The sequence below is a fragment of the Chenopodium album genome, chromosome 7 (assembly GCF_948465745.1).
Source record: "Chenopodium album chromosome 7, dcCheAlbu1.1, whole genome shotgun sequence".
Classification (NCBI taxonomy): domain Eukaryota; kingdom Viridiplantae; phylum Streptophyta; class Magnoliopsida; order Caryophyllales; family Amaranthaceae; genus Chenopodium; species Chenopodium album.
Window position 1 is genome coordinate 68,609,042 of NC_137840.1, and position 23,490 is coordinate 68,632,531.

Here is a 23,490-nt window from a genome sequence, read left to right on the forward strand (position 1 = left end):
TATTTAAGAACGTACCCATTTACAAAACAAAAGATGAAACGCTAAATATAATTAGCAGGATGGAATTCTACTAAACGCGAATTGATCCCAAATTCCCAAGTAAGATAATTAACGCTTGTAGCAATAGTTTTGTATGAGCATGAGTTAACCACTTAACCTACACGGTCCAAATATGGAGTACAATTACACCCTTTGGAAATTTCACTAGTTTGAGGCCTTTGAGCCATTGGAGGTAATCTATAAATTCACACGCCCACAACAAAGGAAATACAGTACAAAACAAGTCAAAAGAAGCAAATAAAGATGTCAAGTCATAGAATGAATCAATAATTAGAAGATTTAGATCATACCATATTGTTAGAGTAAGACCGTAGAGTTCTAATTATGAGGTTGGATTAAGGAATTACTACATTCTCGTATTAAATGGAGATTTGTCCTTAACAGTTAAACGCAAGGCAAATAATTATTGTACGAAGTATATGTTTTGTTGTTCTGCTTAATAGAAAATAGTAAAGCCGAAAGCAGATTTTTCAAGGGGTTAGAAAGATTTGCCTATGCAACCAACTATTCAGCCTACTTTACAGTTGAATTGAGCTCAATTAAAATTACACGGTACAAATGTCCTATGTTGAAAAAAAACAAAAATAAAAAATAAAAAAATACTGCCTGTACTGTTTGCCCAAGCTTATTGTTAAGTACAGAACAATTTACATAGACAGCAATTTACAACCATATACCTTACTATTGGCTTTTCGACCTCCAGTCAGCGGCTCAGCACCAAAAAAAAAAAAAAAAAAAAAAAAAAAATCAGCAACATGTTGAAACCATGCTAGCTTCAGTGCTTCACCATATACAACCAACTAAACAAACTGCAGTAAAACCCATGGGTGATTATGCCTCGTATATCTTCCAAATCTTCAGGCTAAAAATACTTGGCTAGCAACAGATTGCGAATGAAAGATATTTACTCTGCATTTTCAGGAGAAATAAAAAGATTAATAAGAGTCTTCAAAAGACACGTATTAGGACCCTTGTAAGCTTCTTTAAAAAGTTTTCATTATTATGTTGCTTTGCATAACCTACAATTATTCCCTTTAAACTCCAATATAGCAGTAAACATTAACGCAAAAGCGAGTGTACCTTGATTATTAAAGGTGTTACAAAGATAAAACTCCCTCTATTTATATTACTTGACCATGGAACTTTTCTCATTCCAAAAGATTTGTCATTTAAAATATCAAAACACTATTACTTGTTCAAAAAATTAGTGTACGAGTAATTTAATATTTGACGATTAGGTATAAAGGGCCAGCTTCAGACAACAAGCTGGTATTGCTGCTACTGTGTACAAAATGGAGAGTGAGAAAATGTGGTTTTTTTTTTTTTTTTTTTTTTTTTTTTTTTTTTTTTAATAAAAGAAAAGGATACAATAGCCACAATAGGTCCCCCTCAATGGATATTGGCTAAATGTGTCCTATGAGCATTAGTGCACCATCCTGGCTCGTTATTCTCTGGTTGGGACCCTAATGCATTCTGTAAAATTTTACCTGGGTCATAGGATCCTAAATATATCTATTGATATTCATCTAGACCTATCCATTTAGATTAAAAGCAATAGATGAGAGATGTTTAACCATGCAATATCCACACAATGGATCATGAAAGAACTGAAAAAAAGAAGCTGAAACTCTTACCAAGAACTTTTACAGGATAATGAGATGCAGGGAAGCTTATGGCACAAAACTGTAGTCAAATCTACCAGAGACTAGCCTTGAAAGTGGAGGGGAACTAGCTCTGAGCGCATTCAAAGGGATGCAGTGTTCCTTCGGCAAAATCATGCATGCGAAACCTCTCCAACAGCTCAAGTGGCCTGCACAATAGAAAATATATAGGTTAAATATTAGAACAATGAGATTACCTACATGAGACCTTTACAAAATGATGTGGTAATCAGATTCATCAGCAGGACATTAAATGATAAAAACCTGAAGTAAACAAACCAATGAGAGCTACAAAATCTGCAACGTCTGCAGAAAAATTCGCAATATGAGAGTTACATAGTTATGACTCAGTTAATGGGGGACTAATCTTCAACCCTCGTTTACTAGAGGGGGGAAAGCAGACAAACCCCCCACCCCCCCCCCCCCCCCCCCCCACACACCCGAAAAAAAAAAAAGAAAAAAAAAAAAAAAAAAAAAAACCACCACACACACACATAAAAGCGCCGAAACAATTAGAAAGGCAATTATTTTCAAGAAAATAACAGCTTAAACCATGTCAAAGCTAGCCTATCAACCCTCTGATTTCAAAGTAGACAAATTCAGCAATAGGCTGAGCAAAAACCAGTGGTAAAGCCTTAGGTTAGTATGGTTATAAAAGTCTCACTTTATGGAATACAGAACTTAAAGACTTTCATGTCCAATTCATTTAAAACTCGTATGGGGAAAAATCACAGAAACCTTCAAGTTTTAACCAGAGACAAGGCAACTGGTCAAATCTTCTACGAGTACATTTTATGAGGGACTAGAATCACAGCATATAATTTGGATACAGACCAAAATTCTATTCAGCTTCTTACTTATCCTTAAGCTATTAAAATGGAAAGAAAATATACTTCGTATAAGTTTTAGCAAATTATAAGTTAAGATAAAGTTCAGTGCTTGCATTACAGCTGCAAAACACCCAAAGAAAACACTAGAAAACCCCATGTGGCACATGAAAGGATAATGACTTGAAAACACAGTCATGGCTTAATTACTAAACAGGGTTTGTTTTAAAAAAAACTTCTTGATCCAACATCTTGTTTAACAGAGGCTAAAACTCCTTGTTTTCCTAACAGGAAAGAAAGGCATCCTAACAGCACCATAATAGAATAGATTAACACTTCAAGCCATTGAGGTTAACATAAGCACCAAAAGTGACAAGAGGCGACTAAGGAAACAAGACCGGTGTGCTACAGTCAGCTAAAGGGTCCTTTGGCATCAAAAGAAATCAGGATTTTTATTGTAGCTCTCTAATTAATGTTTGTCCTCAATAGCTTCACATGCCAAAGCACATAAATCTTACAGAATAGCTTCACGTGTCTGGCATAATCTGCGTTGATTGCCTTCCATAGCTTCCGAGACATTAGCTGCATCAGAACCTTCTGTATCAAGGTCGGCTGAACCGCCTGCCACCGACGGGGTGGGAGCACTTGGAGTCCAAATCTAGAACCATTTTCGCAAATATAATCAAACAATCAATTAACTGCATGCTTCCGCATAGTAAACAATCGGAAACAAGCAAAAAATAAATAAAAAATACTGCATCATTAGGCCCTTCCAGCACTCACCTTTATTGTGTTATCAATTCCGCTAGTAGCCACAACTGAATCAAATGGATGGCACTGGACACAATTTACCACTAAAAAGAAAGGAAGGGATGAGAAGTACAATAAAGCAATAAGATTTTACCCTGATGAGAATAATCATTGTCCTATGAAACAATCAGAATATGGAAAGCTTTACCAGCTTCGTCTCCAACAAGCATTTTGACCAATCTGCCAGTTTTCTTTTCCCAAATATACCATTTTCCATCATCACTTCCACTGGCAATATAATCACCTACAATTGATAATACCAAGTTACCAAAAGGGTATCGCTAGGTACATTATGAGCACCTTAAAGGAGCCCCATTTAAGCAGCACGGTAATCATTCATTCACAAATGTTAGCAGTATGACTGCAGAGGCATGTATAAGGGTTGAAAAAGATATAAGGTTTAGGCCACATAGCACAGGTAACCAGAAAGACAAACCAATTGACTCATAGGCAAAGAGCAGAGTGAATGAATGAGAGGAGAAAAAGGGGGAAGCACAAGAAAAAGTTCAAAACATCATCTTTGAAAAATAAAATAAAATTTCAAAACAATACAAACTTGTGCAAGGCACTCCAAAAGTAATTATTCATCCATTATTAATTATGGGGTTATTCCTGCCTTCCTGACACACTACAAGAAGATCATCATACAACTTGAGATTTTTCCAAAATTATAATAAAGGGTTCATTTCATTGCCCAAGTCCTAGGATTGTTATGAGTAGATTGGGAGCTTCTGGAAAGAGTTTTTGATACTTCTCTACCTTGTTCGTTTGACACTTTTGGGGTGACATCCAGAGATGCATGTTTGACCCAGAACTTCTGGCAGAATTACAAGTCACAACATTTAAAGGTAAGGCAATGTTATCCTCAATTTATTTAAATAATACTCAGAAAAAATAAGTAGCCGAGGATAGCAGAGCCCAAGTCTGGCTAACAGCATTCTGTTTTACAAAGAAATATACATTTTTTCATTAAAGGTCAATACTTGACCTTCTCCAAGTTTGGCTCCAAACCCAATAGTACAAGGCCCATTCATGACGCTAATTACATAGGAATTCACTACAAGATATTAGATTTCAATAAAAATAAAAAATAAAACAGAATAATACTCATCACTACAGGAGTCAAGAATAATATATTGATAACTTTCAATCGATAACATAACAAAAATAAAAAGTACAGCATACCATTCTGACCCAAGAAACTAGCCTGTTTAATGTCTGTTCCTACATTACAGTGACCAACATATCTCTGTTTCATATCTATGACTGCTTCTGGCTGCAATTCAAGAAAACTCAAAGTCAGGATAAGTACCGACCAAAATTAAAAACTTAAACCACATTGCTCATACTAAAATGACACTGAGAAAAAGCTTCTACTAGAGTGTAAAAGCAAGATAAAAAAAAAGGACTGTTCACTACTGTACGTAAAAATAAATAATAGAACATTAAAAAATTTAAGTAGCGGCCAGTTGAACAGCTGGTTATAAAGCATCAATAGGCCATCACATACACAATTCTCAAGAAGTATGGCAAAGAAAGAAAATTTGATCTCATCATGCCTTCAAAAAGTAACGTAGTGTGTGCGTGCATGCTTGTGTGTGTGTCTTCATGCATAAGGCTAAAAGCTGGCTTTAGTTTTAAAAAAAAATAATAAAAAAAAACCTGATAACTTGTTCTGTCATTTTGGGAAGAAGATGGAGATCCACAAGAGCCATTAGAACTACCAGCTTTTCTATGAATCCTCAAATTCAGACTTCCATGAACCGGTTCAGCATCACGGCCCTCATCACCTGACATTGATGTTTCAAAATCCAACTCTAGTTCTTCATCATAATCAGAATCTTCTCTGTCAGATCTAGGACCATCTTGTGAAGCATCACTATTAGCCTCTGAGCGGTAAAGTATGTCACTTAATGATATTACTCTGCCAGCACGTGGTTCAGTCTTGGATCCCACATCATTCAACTTCTTATTCTTTTCAGCTTCAGCTAGTCATGTTTCGAAAAAATAAAATCACATCAGGTACAAAACAGAGACTAGGGCAAACTTTCAAGTCTTCAATTCCCAACACTTCTACCAAAGTTGACAACAGTAAAGTCTATGCCAGAAACAAGAAGAAAAATGGAATTGCACTTTCAACAAACCAATGTTTGAATGTTGCAGCAGTAATAATACTATGTACCAATGAGTCAAAGACCTAATGAGAGGGAAAGACTCGACTAGCAGTACAACTGAATACAAACATCATCCTTGCAGCTCTAAAATGTAAAACATGCAGAGATGCAAGTGACTTCTCAAATATTTGCACTTTTTCAACTTCATGTGTCCCACACTGAGTGCATACTTCTCTAACATAGCAGCAATTAACACTTCCTCACAATGTCCCAAACTCCAGAGGCTCCTTCTTGAATGTTGAATTAATCAAATGGAGAAGTAAGACATTTTATTTGCAATTTTAAAAACCAGGGAAAAGTTTATGACACTCTGTCAACATAGTGCATAGGATATACAGCATGTAATTCTCCCAATAACAACAATTCCTTCATAAAACGAATATGCAATTTGATTACTTCATCTCAACAAAGTTACTTTTTCCTTCTTTTAAGAATGATTTTCACTTATCGATAGATTGAATGACAAAGAGGCCCGTCGATATACAAATCAGCAACCCAATACATTATAAGCAGCAGCTTGTTGATGTTGCCAAACACCCATCATCATCAAAAGTAACCAAAAATAATGCAAAATAAAAGCTTCAAGAGGCAACACTCAACAAATCATCCCCTGCCTGGTTAAAAAAATGGTAAACCCGAAAACCTAACTCAAAGAGACATATAAATAAATGTAACTACAAGTTTTAAACACAGACCTGCTGAAAGCTCCTTTCGTATACTTTCTACCCTATCCAACGCTTCGGCTCTTGAGGGATCCAGAGACTGAGCTGCAAGAGCAAAATCTAGAGCTTCTTTATGCTTTCCCAACTGCACACAAGGATGATGAAAGAAAGTAAATAAATTAACAGCGCCAAAAACTCCTTAGGAAGTTAAAGAATCAGCAGATCCAGAAAAGGATAGGCTGTGGTCCGAAAGGCACAAGTATGGGAGAAATCCTTATGTGCAATGTCCGTAACAATTGTATAGCATTTAACATGAATCATCTAAAACTTCTGACATCATAAAGTTTCTGCTTACCATGAACTTCTGGATCGAATTTGTAACAATAAAGTAAAACGAAACAGGAATTCCAAGGTCTCACCACCTTTAAAGATAGAGTCCCATGATTTAGTCCAGTATTTTTGGAAGTGAAATTCTCAAATACCTCCAAATCTGAAAGGTGTTAAACACTTTGAAATTCGTATCCAAAGTATGAAAACTTTGACCACGAATTCTTACTATTAAACACTTTGGATATCAAAATTTTGCATGGGATCTTGTTAGATTCGCCAAAGGGTTGCATTAGAGTCTATGCAAATAGTAAGTATCAACACTTTCAGATTTGGAGGTAGTACATATTTATACAATAACAAAGAAAATTCCTACTTGGAAGTGACAATCGGTGCCAAAAGATTCAATTTCAATCAATTCTTATCATCAAAATGTTCGCCCTTCTTCAAGGTCCTTTATAGTTTGTCCTAGCATCCAATCTGGATGGCCTGAACATTGGTATCTGAGAAATTGTCTAATCCATAACTATACACTCGTGGGAAATTTATACTATAAAGACATGTCTCTCATGATTGTTGATTTCTTAAGAAAGTCTTTGACAGGCAACATCAAATTGATCATCCAGAAGAATATAATATCCCAAATCAGGCTTAACTCAGAAATAAATTTTAAGCCACCAAAATTATATTAAGATTAGTTTAATTATCAAGATTAGAAAAGTCAAAGTACTTTTATATTTGGATTACGGCAGTCATATTTCAGTATCAGAAACCAATGCCTTATTTGTTGTTAAACACAACTATTTCATATTAGCCAGGCAGCTGTCCCAGATTGAGGGTGTAAAAGAAATTCTCTCTTAATTATTTTTATTTCACAGAAAATGTGCAGTCATTAGTTGATATCTCTAGCTAAAAATGGGCTAAACTGAAATTATCAAATCATTAAGTGACAATCTTCTAATTACCAAATAAATGATCTAATGGATATACCAAATGCCAGAGGTAGGTGGCACAAAAAATGGATCCTAACCTGAGATAGAGCTTCAGACATGCAGAAACGTGCTTTAAATGAAGATGAATTAATTTTCTGAGCTTGATTCAAATCCCTAACAGCCATGTGGGCGTCATTTTTCCACTTCCGCTGGAAAATGAGAAGTCGTCAGCAATAAGCATGGCCCGAATCAGAAACACAAATATTGCCAACATCAACCAAGAATTTGAGCTAAACCTGAAGAAACAAGGCAGCACGTGTACAGAGACAATCATGCCTAAGCTGGCGATCAATTTTATAACCTCCATCCAGAACTTCATTACATGCTTCAATTCCATAATAATACTTTGCTCCCTCTTCCAAACATGTTTTTGCAATTTCCATCAGTTTTTTGCACTTGCCAATCTGTGAAGATATAGTTCAAAAGTTGATCATATTGTACTACTCTAGAGAATGTGAACGGTAAAAAGCCAATTCTTCAGATTAAATTATTAAAAATAAAAAATAAAATTAAAAAAAAAACCTGCACGGTATCATAGCTTTTTGCCGAGGAAATATTTTTAGAAGCAACAGCTTCTACAGGTGAAAATTCTACTCCATCAAGAACAGGAGAAAAGCTCCAATGCTTTGCAACATCTCCACATGTGTACTGCATAGAATTTTCACCGCCTACAAACACACCCAAGGAAAGAAATAATATAAAACCATAAAATGAGGAAAAACAGAGTGATAAACTGCAGTCTCATAGGTTTGAGTGTGTGTGTGTGTGTATTTGGAAAAGAGTAAACAAGTTTAAATGATGCCCAGCAGAGTTAGTTTGGCCCAACATAAATTTGCATTCAAAAAATTCCCAAATTCCATGCCAACCCATGGCCTCCCTTCCCCCCCCCCCCCCCCCCCCCCCCCACACACACACACATCTTCCCAACTAGTCAATTACTACGGTACTACCTATGTTTTGCAGCATCTCTGCATGTGTACTGCATAGCGTTTCCGCCACTTGCAGCCACCCCCAAGAAAATGAGTAACATAATACGAGGAAAACAGTGTGTATGCGCGCATACATGTATTGCTCCAAGTTTGATAGATGCTCGGCAGTTAGTTTGGACCAACCTAAATTTGAGTAAATAAAATTCCTAAATTCCATACCAAACCCATTCCCCCCCCCCCCCCCTCTCAAAAAAAAAAAAAAAGTGAAAACAAACAAATTAATAAACAGCCACCTATGTTAACTCTGACTCTACATCAGTCACTCCAACATGGGTATGGACATTATCCTTTATCATAGACAAATAAGATGGAAATCTATATTACTCCTAAAACCCAAGACAGACGTATTACCTCGCCACGTGTTGCCGCCTGTTCTCTAACCACCAATCCTCACATAAAAAATGAACCCTAACCTCTCACTTTAAAAAGCAAAGAATTTACAAACTCATCTATTCAAATTTATTTGGTTTATTTATCATACCAAAGCTATAATATTCTGTAATTGAAAGAGACTATAATCCGATGGATAGCATATACACATTATTTAAATATTAATTATATTGTATGACCTTTATAACCAATTGTGTTAAGTAAATAAAATTTCTTTCAATCTTACATCACATATAAATAATATAAACCCGGGGCATCGCCTAGGCCACTAGTTTTGCATAAAAAAAAGCAGAGCCAAGCACTTAGGGCATACCCATGTCTGACACAAGAACCTAAGACAAAGTATCATACCAACGCAAAATAGAATAGAAATATATGGTCATCACTGATAGCCTTAGTTTCATAGAACTTCCATGAATCTTAGGTCTAGATAAGATAAAGCATCTGGTTGAATATACAGTTGCAATACCGTACAACAGCAGAAATGCATCAGAACCAAGTCAAGTATACTCGTATCAATGATTATAAAATTAAATAAGTTCATTGTAATTATCAGCTCCATAGTCCCTTTTCAATGAGCATTTTTTATGAGAGAAAAAAAAATTCATCTTCTAGCAGATTGACTATTTCAATAACCAGATTTTCATGTGCCACAAATTCATGCAGAATTACTCAAACTTTACGCCAGACATACAACATATTTATTTTAGAAAGTGATCGATAATTGGCTCCTACTCAAGGTTTCTAAAAGAAGTGCTGACAAAGAAACAAAGAATTTTGTCCTGAAACCAAATGATATGAACACTTAAAATTAGCATAAGCTCTGATTCGAGGTCAAATTATCCAGATCTTTGAAGTTGAAGACACTGCTCCAGACAGAATGAAATTGAGAAAACATAAATAAGGTAAATGCAACTGTAAACCTTGCTTCAGGTCCATCAAGTAGACATGCTCTCCACTATAACTTGTAAGAACTTCTTCGCCATTGGGACTAAATGTAACATGAGTTAAATGCAAGCTTGATCGTCCCTGAATAAAAATTGCACAGTTAAATAAGATTAGAGGTCAGCAAAACGAAAAATACTACTTCCTCTGTTTTTTTTATATTTAAGTTGACACATTTCTTTTTTTTCCACTTTTGCCAACACACTATTTGAATGGTTAATATCTCTAATTATCAATAAGTAAAAATTATAAAAAGTTGATGTTATGAAGATACATTTTGATATGGTTCTAAGACCCCATATGAGTATATGACTATGTTATGCCGTAACTACATATCACAAAAGCTAGTCAAAGTAGGATTTGTGTATAGTGTCAAAGTCAAAACGTGTCAACCAAAAAAAAAAAAAAGCGGAGGAAGTAATAAACAGTCCAAGAACTACAAGGAATGCACATGTAAGAATTTATTAAAATCAACCACAATGTTAAAAGTTAAGACTGAACTAATCCTTCCACAAAAATTTTGACACCTTTCAGAAAACTGAAGTCACATTTATGTAAAAAGTCAAAGCTCAAAAATAAAGTGTGAAACATTTTGATCTATTAACTAGAATTTAAAGCCCTGAAACCTAACCTGCACCAACCTACAACCTCTAGAGAGTAGAAAATAGGGATAACAAGTCGTCCTCTAAAGAGTCTAAACAGGTGCAAAAGAGACATATTGACCTCCCCAATCGAGTAACTCTTGAAAGTCCCTGCTGCCTTAGCCCATAATAGCTTAATAAGTGACTTTGTCCCCATGACAATTGAGAAGACAAAACAAACTTCTGAGTTGACCCTTGAACTTGCTTTAGCCACACACACCGCATGAATTCCATGAAAGCATTCCGCCACAACTTATTCTATTTATCCTAATTAAACCCTAGAAATATAATCTGCACCAATCCACAACCTCTAAAAGGAAAAACCTAGAATCCTCATGCAAGCAAACAGGCTCCCGCAGAGGGATCTTGCCTTGTCAAAATGTAGGATATAGTGAAAACTGAAAAAGATTTCATTAGCAACTTGACTGGCAAGCAGATAGCTGGTTAAGAATAAGTAACAAAACCCGGCCTTAACTTTAATGCATGTCACTAGTATTGTTCTTAACAGAAGCCAAAGCCCACATAAAAAAATTCCCCACCTCACCTTCCAAATAATGTTTTCTGCAGGAAAAGCTGGTGAGGGTGTTGAGTTGAGAAACAAAGAAATTATTTACAAAATAGAAGACCCTGACAACGCCCTCCCCCTCTTACCCACACCCTGAAATCCGCTGATACTAATTAAAAACCCAAAATCTCCATTAAGGCAGAAAGATACTCAACTCCATATCTTGTAGCAGTCATCAGAAATGAAAATTTCATTATGTCATCATCACAATAAAAAAACACACTCCTACGTTACAAAGAAAGGATAAATGGAGTAACCAAGGGAAATAAGTACAAAAAAGCTGATCTCTTGTCCAAATATCATCCCAAAACAAATGCAACTATCCCCTATCTAGAACAATTGAACCTCACTAGAGATGAGAAGAAAGTGATGAAGTCCGAAATGAACTGCCAAGGGCAAACATGTGTCACTCTTGTAGCTACCTAAGCATCCTACATTCCCCAAATTTTGATGCAGCCCATATTCTAAGATGACAAACCAACTAAAGGGCACTGGTTCAAATGCAAACAAAGCAAAGAGAAAGCTATAAGTCTCATAAGGTAGTACACTAAAGGCAAAGGAGACTATTCAGTTCTTCTACAGAGATGGCAAGATAACTTAACCAAAGAAAGCAAGACCTACTTGCACAAATTTGTTATTATGTTAATATAATGTCCCACTTCCTGGAGGTAGTTATCCAAGGAGACATATTTATAATTTGCTATAGATTTTTACCCATATTGGATGAATTTTCCATTGTGGAAAGGAATCTTTAGCAATGTCAGACTAAACCCATTTAAGAGTACCAGGATTGAATGCATATGAGATTACACTGCTACCAAATGCTACCTAAGCGACATTAAAATTCAAGGAAAATTTCAAGCACAGGAATCATTCTTCATACTAACCCTCTCAGAGAGATGAATTGGGCAAAAATAGTTAACACAAGGAGGTGGTGAATTTTTTCTCCGGCAGGAAGACATTGGAGGCAGCATCCTTCTATCATACAAACGAGCAAATGCATCACTGCAAGCATTTAGCATCCAGAAAAATTGGCACACATTAGCACAGCCTCTTTAAAATTCAACAGCTACAAACTAATAAAAACAAATTCAGAGATTGATTGGATAGCTGAAAAGCACCTTCCTCCGACAAGAAGCAGATGTGGCCTTGTCACACTGATATCACAAGACTTTAATTGAAGTGGGTGTTTAGGAGGTTCAGCCAAGGACCTTTTTGCAGCACCTCGCAAGTCAAGCTGGCATGAAATCCTAGTTGTTAGTCAATGACACTTGAACAAAGCAAATTCCCCTGTCCCCAAACAAAGAAAGTTAGGCAGATATTTTCCCATAAATGAATAAACCTTCAGATACAATTCATTTCCCCATAATATATAGATATTAAAAAAAAAAAACATTTAATTAGAATTAGAACAGTCGTATGAACCAAAAAGGCCTCCTTCGACTGCTATATCCTATAAGGCTATAAGTGGCAGCAGGAAAGCACTATTCTTTTGAGATCAAAGTCAAACTTTTACATTTGAAATAAATATGATTTAATTCATCTCGGAAAACACTTTAACATAAGTATACCCTATAATTTTTACTGAAATATAAAGATAATAATTAAAAATAATCCTAAAACTAGAAAATGAAGATATCATAAAAACTATAAGATCAATTCATTGTTCTCCCTTCATTATCTAATTAATTGTCTAGCATAGTCTCTTGGCAAGACACCAAATAATTGTCTTGTTACCTTCTGAATCCATTTGGTTTGATGGAAAACATCTTCTCAAAAATGATTTTCCTTCGTGATTTCCCTTCATTTCTCCATTTTCCTTTACTGTCCCGTTGAAGGGTGGAAAACAAGATTTCTACAGGTGAAAAGTTACTTTCAAGTAAAGGAAATCCATTTTCTTTTTGTAAAGAAGGTATGACACATTTTCTTATTTACTCCTTACTTCTCTATTTTCTGTCCTTTATCCTTCCCCTCCTTTTTACTTCCATTTTCTTTTTTCTCTAAAAAATTTCCTATAATCAAACAAAGGATAACTATTTTCACAATAATGTTTTCAATTGACAAGTGATTTCTTCGAAAATGATTTTCCATAAAAATGAAATATGTTTTCCATCAAAACAAACGGAACCTAAATGGAAAGTTCACCTCACTTTATTTTTCAACCTGCGTGACTATCTCACTATCACATTCTGTCTCCTCATATCTCATGTGATGTGGTCCATGTGGAGACCCCGGCTACTATCTCTTTCTCCCTCAATCAACTTTTTTTTTTACTTCTCCAATATCCAAAAATAAATAAATAAAGAATGGTCAACACTACCTTAAGATCTACTATTAATATGCTACCCAAGTTTAAGATGACAGCAGTTTGACAGTGGAGGGAGTATCAAGTGCTATACATTATCACTACTATCATGGTAAGACAATTGTAGACAGTCAAAGGGGATAGCAAACTCACTAGTACACTGCGGCATTCTTGATTGGAAGATCCAGCGGGAGGACATGAACAACCCTCACGAAGGTCATGCTGCCTCAAGGTTCCATCTTCACTGGCACTCCAGATCACATTTGGGTTTCCAACCTCAACCTACAAAGACCACAAGGACCACATATGTAAAAGAAGAAAGTACTGAGATTATATAACAAAGCATTTTCCATTTTGAAACAATATTGAAGCCCTTGTTATCATATAAAGGAAATAAGGATTGCACAATAGAAACAGGATGAAAGCTAAAAAAAGTCTCACCGCTAATTTTTTGACTCTCTTAGTATGACACTGAAAATGAGCATAAGGAGTCATAGCTGTCTCTTCAACCCTTCCTCCACTTAAATAAGAGAGATTGAACACACGGACCTAAAATCATAAGAGCTTGTAACCAACAATACTTGCCCATCCACGGAAATCTTCAAAAATTTAACACAATGTATTACCTCTGCATCACCAGCCCCAGACGCCACTTTCTCATCAGAAGTCTCAGGTATAAATTTTGTACAGAATATGTTGGTAGAATGACCCGTATCAATGCAGTTCAAAAGCTTACGATCAGAGTATCTCCATATATTAATCTGTGAGCAACAGTGTATGAAATAAATAGACATTCTGAAATGTCTTGGTAGTAAATCTCTGGGTTAATGCCAATAAGAAACATTCTTTGAAAAATAACATTCAACTTCCCCATCAGCTAGTTCAACCAAGGATGAGATACCTAATGTTCTAGAAAATAGCAAAGTTCTTCTCCAAAATTTTCATTGTTTGACACCAAAAAAATAAATAAATACATAAATAACAATAACAATTAAAAAAAAAATTTAAAAATCTCGCAACGGTATCCTTATTAAACAGTGATAACTTCTTGAATCCTGGTAAGTTACTGAACAACAGACTACAATTTGGTGAACAACTCTTCAAAAAAAATTACATTTCCGGTCCTTTTTGCTTCATTGCATTTTTTTTTACTTTTTTTTTTGTTGGGGGGGGGGGGGGGGGGGCAAAAAAAGTGCATGGCACAGTCACCTTGCACCAAGGCGAGCCTATACACTGCCCAAGTCATGAAAAAAAAATTGAGATTGTAAAAAGAAAGTACCTGGGTGTCATCTGATCCAGATATCAAGAGTGAACCAGTTGAGTTCCATGCAATAGTATTTACACAACCTGTGTGTCCCTGTAAGCAAAGTAAAATCAAAATACATAAAAAAAACAGAAGCACAGGGAGTAAAAACGAGCAGCAAAATGTAAATCAAGAACAAGAAAAAGCAATTCAACACTCTGTTGGTAGGTACTAGGGTGCCATGTAAAATATATTATGTCTTTACATGTTTTGGCTATTTGCACATAAAGATTTGCCTCCAGCCAATTATTTGATTAACTTGAAGGTCAATGTCTGTTCTAAAGTCTACCTATCTTTGCACTAAATTAAGGATAAGAATTTATAGAATTCGCTGCAGAGACGTCAACAATTAACTTTTACATAAGACATCTTAACCATTGTCAATTGGCTTTGGGATAAATTCACATTTGAAGAGTAAATACTAAATAGTCTAACTCTCTCCTTTATGACCAATATCTAAAGCTAAGTAGGAACTATATGAACAATAAATCAGCCACACACCTTTTTTTTTTTTTTTTTTTTGAGGGGAATCAACCACACACTTGACAGTTGACACTACATAGTTTTTTTTGTTTGTTCTTACATAGAGGTGCTAAAATAATCAATGGTCAACTGAATAATTGTTTTGCTTTAACACAATTTTAAACCTATCTTTTGATACTTTCCTTTAGAATTCCTACTCTTGCTTGGCAAGATATGTGGCACGGTAACAAAATTGAAAAGATTAAATTTTCTAGTGGCTATATGTTCACCAACTAACAGCAATCTAAACTGTCAATTATAGTGTTGATAACACTATATATCTAGCAAATTTTACTGCGTTTTGATAATCAATGACGCAAACCGGAAGAAAAGTAAAAGTAATCTTCACATTGTTTTGCAATTAATTGAAATATGCAACACTCTCAAGCTGGAACATAATGATAACTACATAAACTTCATGAAAACAAAGGTAAAAATCTGGCTTAGCAGACCAAACCTCCATTTCCCTTTCCAATGACAGCCTTCGCACCATGGACGAGTGCATTTGTAAAGTATGCTTGACATCCTACAATACAAAAAAAAAAAAAAAAATAAGTACTAATTTTTGGTAGTAAAACAACTATATACACACTTATATATGCACATCAAACATGCTGAAAACCATAATTTTTCAGCAAAACAGTAGACCATTGCAACACCAGCTTACAACAGTCAGACCAAGATACTCCAAAGAGTTCACAAACATCCTTCAAATACCTCATTCAATGACTTGATAAAACAATAACAATTTCACACGCTACAATTATCGTAGCCTACCAATACAAAGAACCCTCAAGAAACTGTTTTTTAGCTTCCGAATAATAGAATTTGATCAACAACCCTCCAATTACACTCTCCTACTTTCAGGCGAAAATTATTGTGACGCCAGTTATACCAGTCAGGGCAAGATACTCTTCCAAGCTCACAAACATCCTACTAATATACCTCGTTCGATGATTAAAAACAATAACAATCATCCCTCGCATAATAACACAGAGAACAATCAAGAATCAGCTCTAACTATTTTCCTGCTTCAAAATTATACAATTCCACAGACGTTAACCTTATGCTAGCATTGTTACGAAGTATTAAATAAATTCAAATTTACAATAATTTCAATCTCATACTTTCAGGCGAAAATTCACTTCCAAAATCAAACATTCAAAACACAAAATCAAAGCTGAAATCATTTACAACTGAAATCAAAACCAATCAAATCATAATCCAAAGCACAAAAAATGATCGGATTGAATAAAATAAAGAAAATGATCAAAATTGAATAAACAATATGATTACACAATGAATAAGAGAGAGAAATTACATGGCGGAAGTCGATGTTACGGGTGTCAATGAAACTGGAAATGTTGCCGTCGTGAAAGGGGAAGGAATCCATAGTCGAGGAGAGAGAAATTCTGAAACCCTAAGATGATCGGTGAAGAAGACGAAGTAGTTAAGAATTGAAGCTGAAGAAGTAGGAGAGAGAAATAGAGAGGGAAACAATTACAGAGGGTTTTGTTACTTTTGTACTCGTAGCATTTTGCTGGCGAGAGGGCCCCTCGTGTATTGTAGAACGTCAATCACTTGGCAATCTGGGATGTTCTTACGGAGAAGGGGAGTGCGCTCTCTCACTCTCCGTTATATTTTGATTAGGGTGGCTAACGCATATCATAGGTCGTCTCATAGCTAGCAATGCTTGGAATTATTAGGACTTTAGTTTTTACATTTTTCACCGTTGAGTACTTGAATTTTTATTTTTATCGTTTGAGTACTCAACAGTGAAATCCGGTCAAAAATAAATAATCATCACAAAAAACTTAGTACCTTGGGTTAGACGTTAGATGAAAATATTTTTTTTTAAAGAAAAAGGAAGTAGTATATTGGTATTAATTTATGTACGAGTACATGTGGGTATTGGAGATGCATTTACTTATGTAGCCACAACCATTTCTCTTTGACTGCACTTCAATTTCTACTGCTCCTTCTTTATTAAATTTCACATTGGTTCATGTGATGCCATTTTCATCCAAAAGCTTGATATGATGTTGTTTTCTAGCTCAAAGAGGAAAGGAACTCACATTATTATTGTGTTTGCACGAGGTATGGATTTCATCTAATTTTTTTATTTGTATATTATTTTTGAATTATGGTTTTGCATACTCGTATTCATCTAGCGTAGTCTTTTTTTTAATGATGATGATTGTGTGTAAAATCAATAATTTGTAAGTAAATTGGACTAATTTGTAGTGTATTATGATCACTTAATTGGTGGTGAAAACATGTGTGTGATTTATGGAGGTTCTTGGAAATACACACCAGCATTAGTATATATGGGTGGGAGTACAAAGATTTTTGATGAGTTGCCTTTGGACATACATGAATGCTGCGTATTTTCGGAAAGTGATTGAATCTTTAGGATATGAGGACATAGCTAAATTACACTACTGCAATCCTTTGAAAACAGTTGATGTAGGAGTGAGGTTTCTTGCTTATGATGATGCAACATTTGTGAAGTTCATAAGCTTACTCCACATTTACAGAGTGGTGGATGTGTTTTATCGAGCATGAGTTAGACTCAGAGGATGAGGTTAATGGTGTTAGGGGGGGGGGGGCAACTGAGTTACAACCTACCTACCATGATGAAGAAACTAACATAGAGTATGATGATGAGGGGAACGATAATGATGATGTTGAGGTGTTAGAGCGAGGCAAGGAAGCACACACTTGATGACAAGAAAGCCGAGAGGGAGTTGGTTGATGAAACTGAGTTAATTGTTAGACTTAAAGGCAGAAGTAGTCAGCATAATTTAGGGGAAGAAAACTATGAGTCAAATAGTGATGATAGTGATGAGTGTCCAGAGAGTCCACAAGGACCAGAGGAAGAAGACTTTGGTAATAGTCTCTAGTCCAAAAAAAAAAAAAAAAAAAAGGAGCAAACTCTATAAAATTTGGTCAAATGCTGAATGCAAGGGCAGAAGATAACCATAGAAGAGGTTTTTGGATTTGGGTATACTATAATGTCCGACCAGCAGAAAGGATTTCTTAAAGTTGTGTCAGAAGTGTGGCCTAGGGCGGAAACAAGGTGTTGTGCAACGCATGTTTACTGCAACTTCAGAAGTAAGTTTGGAGGTGGGTTGTTGTATAGAAGAGGTTTTTGGAGAGTGGCTAAAAGTACAACTGAGAATAAATTTAAAGAAAACATGGACAACTTCAAGGCTTTAAATGCTGATGCAGGGAACGATTTGATGAACAGGAACTATAAAAATTAGGTGAGGGCCTTCTACACTAGTCAATCACAATGTGATAGTGTAGACAACAACATGAATGAAGTTTTAAATGCTTACATCCTCTCATCAAGGCACACTACAAGAAAAAGGCGAATTAGCGACGGCCAAAGTAGTCGCAAATCCATCGCAAAAATGGATTTGCGACGGATTTGCAACTACTTTGGTTTGTCATTAAAGACCTCGTCGCAAATCCATTTTTGCGACTTATTTTTTGATAGTCGCAAATTTAGCGACAGATTTGCAACAACTTTGCAACTAACATTTAGCGACTAACTTTAAAATTTTAACAACTAAATCACTGTCCCTCGTAAATATTTGCGACGAATTAGCGACTATGAATACCAAGGTTCAAAGACCACAGAGACCAATTTTTTGTGACGGATTAGCAACTACTAGACTGAAATTTTGTGACTACAAGACCGAACTTTTGCAACTATTAGACTGAAATTTTGCGACTACGAAACCGAACTTTTGCAACTACGAAGACTAATTTATTTTGCAACGGATTAGCGACTACGAGACCAATTATTTTGCAACTAACCATTCAGTCTCTAAAATAAATCTGCAGTCGCTAAATTTTTGCGATTTGGAGACCATAATTTAGCAACAACAAATATCAATCACAATAAATAAAATAAGAAACCCCAAGCATAAATTAAGATAACCAAAATGTCAATTTTATTCAAATATCCAAAATATCATCAACTTTGTATCAAAAACAATATTCTAAGCCATATAACTAATTATTTCAAAACTACCAAGAAAATAAACATCACAAGTTGCATCATGAGAGCAGGTGACAGTAGGCGTAGGAGGCTTTAGTAGGACAATAATGTTAGACAAGTGTTGTCATATCCTTCAATTTTTTGTGCATAGCCATTTTTTCCTTCTTCCATGTTGTCGCATGACTTTCAGCAATTTCCTTGGCATATTTTAAGCTTTATGCTGCCATTTTTTTGCTTTATTCTGCCTTGTCATGGTTTTCTTCCACCATCTTCTTTAATTCTTCAACTTGAGAGCTTAGTTGAGAAATCATGGGAGGAGTGGAAGATGATGTAGTAGGGTGAGAAGTAGGGTCATTCTTGAAGTACATTTGTGAAGCGCTCCCTAAACCGTAAACTTTTCCTTTCTTTTACCCACCTACAACCTCTAAGTAGACTTTGTGTGAGCTAATCTCAATTCCTTTGTTCTTGTATTCCTCAAGTTTTACCATATATTCTCCCTGCATTAAGAAATGTATTAGAACTATGGTCTCAACTGTTAAAACTTATAAGACTTAAAGCATATAAAAAATGAAACACTTATAATAATACTAATGTTATCAATTATTAGTAAAAATTTCGGCAAAGTATCCTGTGTAAATTGAACAATTCCCTCCAACAGGGTATGGCTTCAAAACCTGCTTCAATTCACATCATGACATACCAACTTAATCATTTGATTAACGCTGGCCAATTATTCTCATCCTCCAACTCAATCACACAAACAAATAAACAATCTATAATATCTCAAAATATTAACTTTTTTGCTGAATGTAATGAGTTATGTACATATAAAAAGGGGGAGTAGGGATTGGCTTAGTTAGGTATTATGTGGTAATTATTGTATACTTCACTGATCATCTGATTTATTTTACAAAAAGCAATCCAACTTCCCTTATTTTCTACCGATATTTCTGATTCATTTTACAAAAAGCAGCCAATCTACCCTCATTTCTTTACTGTTTTTTTTTTTTTTTTTTTTTTTTTTTGGCTCTTTCTTTAGTTGTGAGAAATCGAGTGAAAGTAGTAGCAGTTCATTACAGAATAAAGGATAGTTCAGAGACCCTATAAGTAGTGTCTAATAACAGAGCATAATGCCATGTAGATTGTAGACTGATCACATAAAGGTGGGGAAGAATGAACAAAGAAGCAGTAACACATCACATCACACCAAGTGACATCAGCCCACAAAGTCACAGCAGCACAAGAAGTGACAGCAGCACAACAAGTCACTACCTTAGAGACTGGTGGCCTGAAGTCACCCCTGTAGTAAGCGTTTTTGCTTCAATGAAACACATCCCTTCTACCTGAGTTTCTAATTTCTTTAAAGTTTGTATCTTTATTGCTTGTTGTCTTATTTTCAGGTGAGCTATAGTCTAGTAACTCTAGTTCGTTACATGAACACATAGATAATGTCTATGTAATTTCAGAGTGCCTCTAGATTTCAGAGTGCCTCTGTTGCATCAAGAATTTTTGATTACTCATGCTTGAAAATCTGATTCCAGTGACAGGATTCTATCATCCAGATAAAACTTACATAACAGATTATCCAACCAAAAGACTAATGGCTCTCCAATATTTACTCAATGACAGGGTAAACATGATACTAACTTGACTCCTAAACCCAAAAGACTAATGACTCTGACTAATGGCTCTTTTAAAAGTCTTATCTCTCAACGGAAACATGTTTTTGATGTCAACATGCCCAAGCACTCATCCTACCTTAAGGACCCATGCTTTTCTTCTGGTCCAAAAGAGGATAGTGGCAGATCAACTCTAATAGTCCAATATATTCATTGTATATATTTGCATAAAGAAAAAGTAAATGTTTATCAAGATATCTAAAAACACTTGCACCAAAAAAAATAAAAAATCTAAACAACATGCTAATATTAGTTCAGGCCAATAAGGCAATATCATACTTTGCTACTAGTAGCTCCCTCCTGCTACTTTTCTACTTATTATGTTTCTTGATATTCACAGTTTTAACTCACTGAAGACTGAACATTGATACGTCAGCTTTCATTAACTCACCAAGTAAATGTAGCTTTGACAACAACGATGAGAACTCCACTGATGACAGGTCTTCTTCCCAAATTCTCCTATACAGTTCGAGAGTTTCCACTACAAGATTACTGACTCTTTCTTGTTTAGAATTCAACACCTCTTCTGCCTCGCCTGTACACTTGTAGTATGCATAGATGAAAGAGCCCTTCAGGCAGTTCAGAATACCTCGCACCTATAAAAATAGGCGTTAAAACCGAAACTGCATGATTAAAAAATGTAATTTAAATCTTAATTTATTTCAAGCAATATACACTCAATTACATGCCACAAATACATTGACAGTTACCATTAATCTAGCTGCTTGCTGTCTGTCTACCTCACAAAGTAACAGCAGAGATACAACATACCCTCAATGTGACAATATATAAGCCTAGAACCTCAACAGTTAAACACTCTATAGTTGCAATCCTAAGTCCTAAATACACAAGGAGCAAGAAATGGAGGTATTTTATAGACATTTTCTAAGTCCTCCAGCATGAGTCTCACTTTCTGGACTTGTAGTGTGAAACTCCAAAAAGAAATGCTTCTGTGTTCTGTCTCACACAAGCTTACTATCAAAAGTATTTTATAATCAGCATACCATATAGTCATATACAAGGAACATCAGTAAGAATGAGGAATTAATAACACCCATCATATATTCTACCTATGTAGTAATGTTGAACAAATACACAAAAGACTACCTATGTAACTCAAATTCCTTATTTCACATCAAATTCCCATGTAGGGATCCTCGACACAATGATATGGGTACGGACACTTAAACACTTCATATTAAACACTTCATATTGAGCCAGAAACATGGAGAATATACACAAAACAGCCAAGTCACACACTTGGACATGTACCCGAGTCTGAGAAGTCTAAGTAACATGAGAAAGCCTAAAACTTCTTGTTCTCTTCTCACTCAAAAACAATTTCTGCATGTAAAAGTGGCATACAAGAGAAACTGTAAACCAAATTCACAGTAAAATGATTTCAGCTTTTGCCAACGCCCAACAGTAGGGCTAAACTGCTAAAGAAAATATACAATTCACAAACTACTTTTATGTGTCAATAAGATATACGCGTATATTGTTTTCATTCGATCAATTTTACACCAAATTAATTACAGATAAATCAAGAAGAAAAATGGGGTTATAACGATCAAAAAACCAATACAACAAAATTAAGTCAAATAACAAGAAAAATAATCACCACCCACATCATAATAAAGCAAAAATCGACAAACCCAGATGCCATAACACGAAAATTAATTTATATAACAAAATCCCAGAACACTGAAACTTACCAATTTTAAATTTTTAACAAGATCCTTGATTTCTCTGTAAAAATAATCATGTATTTTTACAGATAATCCAATTTGTATGACATCAAGATTCTGATCCACCATTTGGAGATTCTACACAAAGGGGTTAAAACAAAAATCAAGATAAAGATGACTAAAACTTAATATTGTAGTTCAATTTTTTGAAAGATTATACCTCATCACAAGCTTTGCATTTCTCAGAATAATGAAAAGACCTTTTTAGAAGATTTTTCAACAAATATTCCTTCTTGATTTTCCTGTACAAACAAAAAAAAAAAAAAGCATTTTTAAAAATTCTTCGATCATTTAAGAAAAATTGCATAAAGAAAGGGGTATACCGAGCATGAGTGATCTTCATTGACCGTCCAAGAATTCAAGCATTTACTGTTAAAACAAGAAAATAATAGGATTAAAAAAGACTAAATCAAAAATTAAAAAATAAAATGAAATTTATCGAAAAAATTACCTGCAATATGAGTGATTACAGAAATCACAGGTAATGCATTTCTTAAGAGGTCTATCCAAAAACAAAAGAGGTAATTGCATTGCAATTTTACAACCTGGGCATCGTAGTTTATGAGTAATTTCCCTAAAATAACAACAAAAATCAAATTAATACTTGATTTAAAAAAACAAAAATCAAACTGAAATCAAAAATTCAAACAACTAGTACCAGAAATCTTTAATTACTGACTGATCCTCGTACCAACGCCGATTAGTTTTACAGTCAAGAAACCGATGCACCATGTTGCAGCTTGGGCACTCCATTGAACAGTTTTCCATGCTTAGAGAACTGGTAAAACGACGAGAGAAGAACTGGTAAAACGACGAGAGAAGAACTGGTAGAAAAGATTTTGAGGTAACAGAGTAGATGATTTTTGGGGGAAGAGAGTAGA

The 23,490-nt window shown here is 35.1% G+C and overlaps 2 protein-coding genes across 4 annotated transcripts; both read right to left on the reverse strand.

The window, feature by feature from the left end:
* Positions 1–480: 480 nt before the first annotated feature.
* On the reverse strand, positions 481–16,770 carry LOC145639288 (protein ALTERED SEED GERMINATION 2-like). Of its 2 annotated transcripts, XM_081690487.1 has the most exons (21): positions 16,693–16,770; positions 16,495–16,593; positions 15,631–15,699; positions 14,628–14,705; positions 13,975–14,109; positions 13,790–13,897; positions 13,502–13,630; positions 12,165–12,280; positions 11,931–12,048; positions 9,816–9,921; positions 8,036–8,181; positions 7,750–7,917; positions 7,552–7,662; positions 6,228–6,339; positions 5,021–5,346; positions 4,544–4,634; positions 3,507–3,602; positions 3,332–3,402; positions 3,067–3,206; positions 1,695–1,870; positions 481–969 (listed from the first exon to the last, which is right to left on the reverse strand). In XM_081690487.1, the coding sequence occupies exons 2-20, from the start codon at positions 16,564–16,566 to the stop codon at positions 1,789–1,791; spliced, it is 2,274 nt and encodes a 757-aa protein (XP_081546613.1). In that variant the 5' UTR covers positions 16,567–16,593; positions 16,693–16,770; the 3' UTR covers positions 481–969; positions 1,695–1,788. The 2 variants fall into 2 exon arrangements, with proteins under 2 accessions (XP_081546613.1, XP_081546614.1); XM_081690488.1 differs by lacking the exons at positions 481–969; positions 1,695–1,870; positions 16,693–16,770 and having other exon boundaries at positions 3,070–3,206; positions 3,332–3,385; positions 16,495–16,682.
* Positions 16,771–19,126: 2,356 nt separating this feature from the next.
* On the reverse strand, positions 19,127–23,490 carry LOC145638218 (uncharacterized). 2 transcript variants are annotated; one of them, XM_081689185.1, is made up of 6 exons: positions 23,268–23,490; positions 23,061–23,183; positions 22,770–22,978; positions 22,577–22,687; positions 21,253–21,457; positions 19,127–19,679 (listed from the first exon to the last, which is right to left on the reverse strand). In XM_081689185.1, the coding sequence occupies exons 3-6, from the start codon at positions 22,950–22,952 to the stop codon at positions 19,657–19,659; spliced, it is 522 nt and encodes a 173-aa protein (XP_081545311.1). In that variant the 5' UTR covers positions 22,953–22,978; positions 23,061–23,183; positions 23,268–23,490; the 3' UTR covers positions 19,127–19,656. The 2 variants fall into 2 exon arrangements, with proteins under 2 accessions (XP_081545311.1, XP_081545312.1); XM_081689186.1 differs by having other exon boundaries at positions 22,770–22,851; positions 22,933–22,978; positions 23,061–23,490.

Bases quoted from the DNA above. Each gene is read 5' to 3' on its own strand.
- LOC145639288 (XM_081690487.1), bottom strand. From the start codon at position 16,566: ATGGATTCCTTCCCCTTTCACGACGGCAACATTTCCAGTTTCATTGAC. The intron at 6,340-7,551 runs GTTAGGATCCAT...CCTTGTGTGCAG, and splicing joins TGTCTGAAGCTCTATCTCAG to TTGGGAAAGCATAAAGAAGC. The intron at 1,871-3,066 runs GTAAGATTTATG...TCTATTGTGCAG, and splicing joins CAGACACGTGAAGCTATTCT to GCCACTTGAGCTGTTGGAGA.
- LOC145638218 (XM_081689185.1), bottom strand. From the start codon at position 22,952: ATGAAGATCACTCATGCTCGGTATACCCCTTTCTTTATGCAATTTTTC. The intron at 21,458-22,576 runs GTAAGTTTCAGT...CTATTTTTATAG, and splicing joins TTGTTAAAAATTTAAAATTG to GTGCGAGGTATTCTGAACTG. The intron at 19,680-21,252 runs GTGAGTTAATGA...TTCTTAATGCAG, and splicing joins GTCAAAGCTACATTTACTTG to GGAGAATATATGGTAAAACT.